Source organism: Theobroma cacao, chromosome 8, assembly GCF_053813885.1.
Source record: "Theobroma cacao isolate CCN51 chromosome 8, ASM5381388v1, whole genome shotgun sequence".
In the NCBI taxonomy this organism is placed as follows: domain Eukaryota; kingdom Viridiplantae; phylum Streptophyta; class Magnoliopsida; order Malvales; family Malvaceae; genus Theobroma; species Theobroma cacao.
The window spans coordinates 7,977,358-7,985,824 of NC_142646.1; the positions used below are offsets into that span (position 1 = coordinate 7,977,358).

Sequence of the window (8,467 nt, forward strand, 5' to 3'; positions counted from 1 at the left end):
ACAAAGGTTAAAAGGAGCAAATTAATAAATAAAGAAATGCAAATTTCCTCAAAACTACCTTGAAATCATCTCATTGTCTTTGATATGGACGGCAGCTTTCCCGCCATTTTCTGGTATAGTCTTCGAATATCCGAAAGTATATCTCCTCTGATATCCTCAAGAATCTTCCCTATCACTACCGAAACCGATGCCCCCAACAGACAAAAGAAGAGAGGTGGAAGAAAAGAAATATTGAAATCAGACAAAATTAAGGAAAAAAAACCTACCAAAAATATTAACTCTTCAACGAAACCCACTGTCATTGGGTTACATATCTCTATCTCCATGCCAAGTTCTTTCACGCTTCTGTCATAGTCCCATCTTAGTTTGCTACCTTTAAAAGCCAAAGTTGGAACCCAACTCAAGGACAAGCTTCAAATAAAAGACCCAGGTGGTTGTAATGGAGATCGCTCCTCCTTCACCATCTCATGTTGTTATTGCATTCGATGCAACTAAGGATCATAATGAACGCGAGCTTAGAATTACCATCGATAACGTACGTGTAAGAGGTGACATTCTACGTGTTGGGGATACGCTTCTTATGCTTGGGGTTTTGCATCGAGTCACTCACCCTAGTAAGTTTGTTTCATGTTTTTATCAGTGTTAATAGTCGTTCCATTATTTCGTTATTGGTTTATTTTGCGCAATGATGTTTTTCATAGCTCAACTTGGAAGTAAAATTTGTAATCAATTAGAGTTAAAGTCAAAGGAGTATGATTTTGACTGATTAAGTATAGATACTATACTTCATCTTTGTCAAACCGTCGAGAAAGATAACATATAAATGGTCTGCTAGAACATGAAAAGAAGACATTGCTTGCAAACCTTAGGGAAAAAATGGACGGACGGAATGGTTCATTGGCATGCTCGTTGAAGAATACATAAAATTGTGTCTTTATTAACTTTTTTTAATTAATTTTTTGGGGTGGATTGAGGTCTCTAATAATCAATATGGTGTGTAATATCAGAGAACTTGTTCAACCTTATGGTCCAGAGACCCTGTCTTTTGGCCTCCTGCTGCAAACGTGTATAGGAGTTTGGACGATTGGAACTCGGAAACGTGTTAAATTATGAAATTAATTTGAACCCTGTGATGACATCCCATTGTAAATATTTATCCTTTCACCTGTCAATAAATTTTAGATGGATTAATTCAGCACTAATGCTTAATAGTTAATTGAGGAATTAAGCTTTATCAACCTTTAACCTTACAAGACTTCGAATCATGTTAGTCTTCTCCCCCTTGGGGTAAGCTTTATTTTCTCTCCGCATGCAAAAGAAATTATAGGCAATAACATTAACAGTCTTTTTGTAATAATTCGCAAGTGCAAAGATTGTTCTACCCTGCTTAATCACCCTTGGCAATTTGCATTGCTTTAGACTACTGAGTCTTAACAAAACCACAAATCTAAATCACTATTGGTACAAACAAGTGGTCGAGCTCAGTGATCACCTGCATTTTTGTTGAATCTGGTTAGTTTAGAGAAACTTACATACACAACATTATCAGAGCATGTAAACTCACTGTTTTTCTTTTCCTTGCCCCTTGTTTTCTGCTCTTTCTGGGTTGGTATAGTGGGTTACCAGAGCAAGGCATGCCCAGAATTTTTCGGAACAAGTATTCGTGCCATGGAGGAGGAAATCTCAAAGAAGGTTGATGCTTATGTTAATATGCTCCACCAAAGTGCTGAAGACTGTGAAGACCAAGGGGTAATTTTTTCTTTTTTTGCATAGATGCAGAATTTGTTCTTTCGTTTTACTTTGACTTTTCTGATAGTAAGGAGGCAATTGACTGGATAGAACACGCGGGTTGGTTATGTTTGGGTGGCTACGCATCACCGCAGACTTAGGTTGCCTGTTGGTCTATTGTGGACCATTGAACCAGGGATTGCATCCATTGTTACGGCTACTTCATATATACCTATATTTAGCTATGAGCTTAATGCTTGATAATGACTTTATTCCAATTTTGTATAAATTCCTTTTCTTGAAAGATTCGTGGGATGAACCTTGTTCTTTCCCTCAATCAATAATAAATTTTATTAATATCAACAAATTGATACAATCATGACTATCTCAAAAACTTAGAGATAATCAGTCATGAAAATATAATAGGGTACATCATCAAAATCTTACTGTCAATCTCAGCAATAAACCAGTTTTAACTCTCCTTCCCCATCAGGCATAACACATTTCAAAATCTATCAATGCCAAACTTGGTTAAAGAACTCACACAAGAGTTTGCTTCTCTGAAAGTATGCACAAAAACAATCTTTCCTCCTCCCACTTCTTTTATTTTGCCAGTTTTAACTCTCCTTCCCCATCAGGCATAACACATTTCAAAATCTATCAATGCCAAACTTGGTTAAAGAACTCACACAAGAGTTTGCTTCTCTGAAAGTATGCACAAAAACAATCTTTCCTCCTCCCACTTCTTTTATTTTGCTTTTTCTTTTTTAGTAATAATAACACTTTTTCATGTTTAGGTGAGCATTGTAGTTAAAATTACAGCTGGAAATCCCATAAAGAATGTTATTCTACAAGAGGTGCTAACCTCAAAGGCAGCATGGGTTATACTTGATCGGTAAATATATTTTATATTTTGCATATATGGATCATAATTTACCTTAGTTTCGTCTTTATTTGTTTTATGTTCACTCAGGAAGATTATTCCTTCACTAATTAAGGTTTTCCATATCACTCCTCTGCGTTGACACTTTGTTTTTCATATATGAATTTGTATTTGGTAGCACAGATCTTCAATATTGGTTTTAATGGAAAATAGAATTGCTGTCTCTCTTCTATTTGAAAGATTTGGTGGGAGATGAGTGGGTGAAGACTCAAAGATTTGCGGCTTTACTTTCTTGCTTTTAATCTAGAATGAGGCACCTAATTTTACTTGGTACAAAAATTATCATTGTACTATGACCTGAATACTTTCTTGCTTTTAATCTAGAATGAGGCACCTAATTTTACTTGGTACAAAAATTATCATTGTACTATGACCTGAAGTAATAGAAAAGACATATACATCTCTTAAATTCAAACTTGATACGATTTCCATTCATTTGGTATCTTTTGGTTTTAATTTTTGATGAAAGCATCCAAGTGAGAGTATACTTCTATGTGTCTAAGCATTGTCTATTTATCAGTTGAGCTGCTCCCTTTCTGTATTCCTTTCACTTAGTCATGACTTACAAATCTTAACAGGCACCTTAGACGGGACTTGAAGTTATATGCGAAACAGATACCTTGCAAGGTTGCATTAGTTCAAGATAGCTTTAACGTGGAGGTTTTGAGAAATTATACTATCCGCGAAACAGATGCTGTAGGACACAAGGTGTTCAATTCCATGTCCAAGCCTGTACCCTTATTGAACGTACACGGTAGTGATAACATGGATCATTCAGAATCCTCTTGCCGAAACAACTCCTTGTCCATTACTTCCTTAGACCACTTCAAGATTGGCCACTCGATGCCTTCATTTACATTAAAATCACAGCAGAATAATTTTTCATCGGATTTTGGGTCTTCCTTTAAGCAGGACAAATCAGGTAAGCAGGCTTGTCAAGTGTACATAAGTAGACATACTATATTGCTTTTCGCAACCAGCTCTAAACCTTGCAATTCTTATATGGAATCATTATTTCCTTCCTGCACTATTGAGACTTTAAGTAGTACTGAGGTTAAATATAAATTTTTATTTAGGACCTTGGCAAAGCATTTCACTTCCCCCCCACATGATAAAGCACTCTCATGTAATAACATCTAAATTCCTTCTGATAATTGATACCTTTCCGTATCCTACTTAATCACCTGTGTTTGTGGATTAGTTTTTCTGAACATTACCAAAGAATATATATCTTTTCCTTTCAGATACACATTCCAAAGGAGAAGATAAGCTACCTACTGCTTTAAATATTATCCAAAAGCAACAAAGAAGTGCCTTCCGCCATAAATACTCTGGAGCACGTCTTCTCTGTGCTGCTTGTGGGATAACGACTGAACTGAATATCCAAGATTCTACGAGATTCACTTATTCTGAGATTCAACAAGCCACTGATGAATTTGCTAAGGAGAACTTGCTAGGAGAAGGTGGATATGGTCATGTATATAAGGGTAAGCTTAAGGATGGACAGCTGATTGCAGCAAAGGTACGCAAAGAAGAAAGTACCCAAGGATTTGATGAATTTAATTCTGAGGTATCTGTCTTAAGTTTCGCTCGTCATAAGAACATTGTGATGCTGCTGGGTTATTGTTGCAAGGAGAACCTTAACATTTTGGTATACGAGTATATATGCAACAAGTCTCTTCACTGGCATTTATTTGGTAACTAATAAACTTTTTAAGAGCGAAATTGATCTGAGTATCCTCTCCTATATTTTTTTCCTATTTCTTTCATTAAAGTTTCTAAACTGAACTGCCTTCTATGTTTGGAATTGGGGAACTTTCTGCAGATAATAAGGAAAATGTGCTTGACTGGCACCAAAGACGTGCTATTGCCGTTGGCACTGCAAAGGGTTTGCGTTTCCTACATGAAGAATGTCGCGGTGGTCCTATAATTCATAGGGACATGCGTCCAAGCAATATACTGCTCACACATGACTTAGTTCCAATGGTAAGTTATATTCTTTTATGATGAGGAGGTTTATCCAGTTTAGCATCAGATGTACAATATCTCAGATACGACTTCAATAACGGCAACATTGAGTTCATTATTCTCATTAAGGCATATGTAGGTCTGCTCTTTACATGTCAAAATTCACTAACCTTCAACTTACTTCCCTCGTTTTGTCCTCAATGGACCATATGCATTCATTTCTTATCTTGTCTTTGTCTCTATGCCTTATACCCAGCATATCATTCTCATCTCATCCATGCTCATTCTTTGCATTTATTGATACTTACTTTCTCAGCTTAAGCAATTAAATATATTGGTTGCATAATTAACGAGGGGTTAAACCACATAATCCCCCACACGTATAGGGCACATTGTCGAGGAAAAATTATGCATTCCTTCCATAAGGACTATCAGTTGACTTCCTTCCAAAGTGGAAAGATTGTCTCACAGCATGCAGAAATTTCTATATGTCAGGAATCTGATTCTTATTAACCTTGCTAACAACCTTATGCGTACGTCGGATAACGTGAATGACTGTTCTCATTACATGAACATGAATAATAAAGCTTTTCTTATCTTCCTGTTACTGCATAATAATTTTATGTGCTAGAGTCAATGATTCTTATGTGATAATTAAATGTACGATACAGGATCTCCAGAACAAGTTTTACCTTTTGGTCCTTTGTTTTAATTGCTGTTACCCTATGATTTAGAAAAAAGGTGGCAAGTGTTTTTTTTTTCTATGAAACAGCGTGCTCACTGAAATGCTTTTTCTACCGACAGCTAGGTGACTTTGGTCTGGCTAGATGGAAGATAAATGATGATACTCTACAGACAAAAATTCTTGGAACATTAGGGTAGGACTTCTACGTATGAGCCCTTTGTTCATATTGAATTCAGACTGTATGCATGCCATTGATGCGGCGAGTATATATGGCCTGATTTTTATAGTAAAACTATTGTGAGTGAACCTTTGTTTCATGTAGATACCTTGCTCCGGAGTATGCAGAGAACGGATTTGTTTCAGTGAGGACAGATGTCTATGCATTTGGGATAGTTCTGCTACAACTAATATCAGGACGCAAAGTAATTGATCTGGAAAGGGAAGGACAAAATGTATCTCTGCGACAGTGGGTATGTTGGTCTCAGATTCTAGAACTTTTAGTACTTCACATTTTGTATTTTCCTGTACATGATGTTCTGGCATTAATTAATTTTTACTTATTTTCCATTGCTCTGATGCTGTTTGACGATTTAGGCAGAACCACTGATCGAAAAGCTTGCACTACATGAGCTCATTGATCCTCGTATAGGAGAGTCATACGACACATATCAACTGTACCTCATGGCTAAGACAGCTTACATATGCGTGCAACAGAGCCCTGAAATGAGGCCATCAATGGGGGAGGTAACAACCGTTTATGCTTTCCATATAGTTGTCATCAGAAGTTATTTTAAGTTGCGTCTTTTTTTCGAAATCAATTATATTTAGAGCAAGAAAATCACTTACCTAATGATGTCACGAACTGCACATCTCAACAGAAACAGGACCACCAAACACATTGCACAATCTTACCGAATATCAACTAAGTTTAGCATTCTAAGCATTGAGATTACATTACATTCAGCAGAAAGAGCCAACAAGCTTGTCACAGTCTTCATGAGCAGCTTCTTGACAACTAAAAATCAACCTGGCAAATGTATTCCGACTTTTGGCAGAAGCAACAATAGAAAATTGACCCCCTAGTCTTAGGAGCTCATTGATAGAAATTAATTCCATCTCTAGCTTCAAAAATTTGTTTGTTACTTTCAAGCCAAAGCCTACAGTGCAGCAAAAGCAAACCTCTCAACCCAGCTAAAAGAATTACTAGCTCTAAAGTTCCAATTGACTTCATGAGGCCAGCTACCCTGCACGTCTATTTGATTGATTTCTGCATGGCAAGAATTTTTGACTCATGTGTGGCAAATTCTTTCTTTCCTAGGATAGGATAGGCTGAGAAGCCTGCCTGCACGGTATATATGATAGAAATATGAAACGATGAATCATCTTATGCTGGTGAAAGCAGTTTACTTTAGTAAACATGTCTGCAAATACATATAAACCAGAAAATATCTGCATGAATGGAAACGATGTGTCTTCTAACTATAAACGTCTCCATCCTGTTTCCATTTCTCTGTGTGAATATTAATATTGAATTGATGGGTTTTCCCACAGGTTTTGCGCCTTCTTGAAGGAGAAAGCGATAATTTTCACCGCTTGAAGGAAAAGTCCGTGCCTCATTACACAAAGCGATGAAGAAGAATTACTTTTCTTTTTTTTTTTTTTTTTTGCATTTTCTAGATGGTACCATTTTCAGTTTTTTGTATTCTAGTCAGCCAATTACTATTATCCATGGTCTATTATTACAGTTTCATCTCAATTAGGATTTCAAAAGCTTGCAAGTTAACATTTTCCACCATCGACATGAGAAGGAAAAACCGATGTATCATATCATTTTTCAATTCCCAGTCTTAGTAACACATTTCAACACTGTTGTCATGTCGTTTTTCAATTCAGTCTTAGTAGCACATTTGAACTCTGTTTTAGTCTAGCATCTCAATTTCCCCATCTTGTGCCCTGATTGATACTTCTCTTATTAGAACCGGATTAAAACCTTAACCCATAAGTGGATGCTTGTCCTGAGATTGTAAGCATCATGCGTATGTACAAACATATTTGTATATAGTAGAAGATTTTATTGGCTATAGTGATACTTTTAAAGGATACAGGATTTTTGGTGTAAAGGCAAAAAAAGTTTTCATCAATAGGGATATCAGGTTTGAGGAAGGGCTTTTTTGGAACTAGAATAGTAACTCTACTGAAGCTGGTGAAGATGTGTTTGATGGAGCTGATGAACAAGGTGATGAGGAGGTTGAGTCAGTTGACTTGGAGGATGAAAGAGTTGCGGTCAGAGGTACTAGGTCTTTAACTGACATTTATAACAGATGTAATTTGGCTATGTCAGATCCTACAAGTTATGCAGAGGCACAAGCTGATGAACACTGGAAAGCTACAATGGATGCTGAAATTCAAATGATTCTGAAGAATGGAACTTGGGAGTTAGTAGATAAACCAAGTGGTCAAAATGTGATTTGTGTTAGCTAGGTGTTTAAAACCAAATTGAATCTTGATGGCTCAATAAACAAATACAATGCAAGACTAGTTGTGAAAGGGTATTACTCAAACCTATGGAGTGAATTTTTTTTGATACATTTGCTCCGAGGCATGATACTGTTAGGCTGTTAATTGCTTTGACTGTTAGAGAGGATTGGAAAATATTCCATCTAGATGTGAAGTCAACATTTCTGAATGGAATTTGAAAAAGGACATTCATATTGCACAACCTAAAGGGTATGTAGTGCAACGTTCAGAAAATAAGGTGTGCAAGCTTGTATGACGCCAGGGCGTTGTAAAGACACCTGAGTATTGTGAAAGACACTAATCGTGACGAGGTTGAAAACCCCACTAAAATGAATCACCAATCTTAGTAAGGTTGAAAACCCCACTAAGGTGAAAAGTAGCCAAAATTCCACTTTGATTGGCTAGATCAAAGATACTAAAACCTCTTACTTTTTAAAAAGAGTCTAGAGAAATAAGCATTCCTACTTAAGAAAATATTATTTATTAACTCTCAACTTGAATGTAAATAATAACTAAGCCTAAAGGTCCTATTTATAGTATTATAGGCCCACATCTTAATAAAACTCTACTTCTAGTTGTCTAATACAATTAGAATAATTAACAAGAGATTTAAATAAAATAGGTGT

At 36.3% G+C, this 8,467-nt stretch overlaps 1 protein-coding gene across 3 annotated transcripts; it reads left to right on the top strand.

Annotated features, from left to right (window-relative positions):
- The first annotated feature begins 222 nt into the window (after nucleotides 1-222).
- On the top strand, nucleotides 223-7,885 carry LOC18592467 (cold-responsive protein kinase 1-like). 3 transcript variants are annotated; one of them, XM_018125449.2, is made up of 10 exons: nucleotides 223-614; nucleotides 1,616-1,749; nucleotides 2,526-2,623; nucleotides 3,250-3,593; nucleotides 3,916-4,368; nucleotides 4,497-4,657; nucleotides 5,444-5,517; nucleotides 5,647-5,794; nucleotides 5,919-6,068; nucleotides 6,876-7,885. In XM_018125449.2, exons 1-10 carry the CDS (start codon nucleotides 440-442, stop codon nucleotides 6,954-6,956), a joined length of 1,818 nt encoding a protein of 605 aa, XP_017980938.2. In that variant the 5' UTR covers nucleotides 223-439; the 3' UTR covers nucleotides 6,957-7,885. The 3 variants fall into 3 exon arrangements, with proteins under 3 accessions (XP_017980938.2, XP_088665007.1, XP_017980939.2); XM_088808881.1 differs by lacking the exon at nucleotides 2,526-2,623 and having other exon boundaries at nucleotides 476-614; XM_018125450.2 differs by lacking the exons at nucleotides 223-614; nucleotides 1,616-1,749 and adding an exon at nucleotides 2,122-2,439.
- The last annotated feature ends 582 nt before the right edge of the window (nucleotides 7,886-8,467 follow it).

Bases quoted from the DNA above. Each gene is read 5' to 3' on its own strand.
- LOC18592467 (XM_018125449.2), top strand. From the start codon at position 440: ATGGAGATCGCTCCTCCTTCACCATCTCATGTTGTTATTGCATTCGAT. The intron at 3,594-3,915 runs GTAAGCAGGCTT...TTTTCCTTTCAG, and splicing joins CTTTAAGCAGGACAAATCAG to ATACACATTCCAAAGGAGAA. The intron at 5,795-5,918 runs GTATGTTGGTCT...TTGACGATTTAG, and splicing joins ATGTATCTCTGCGACAGTGG to GCAGAACCACTGATCGAAAA.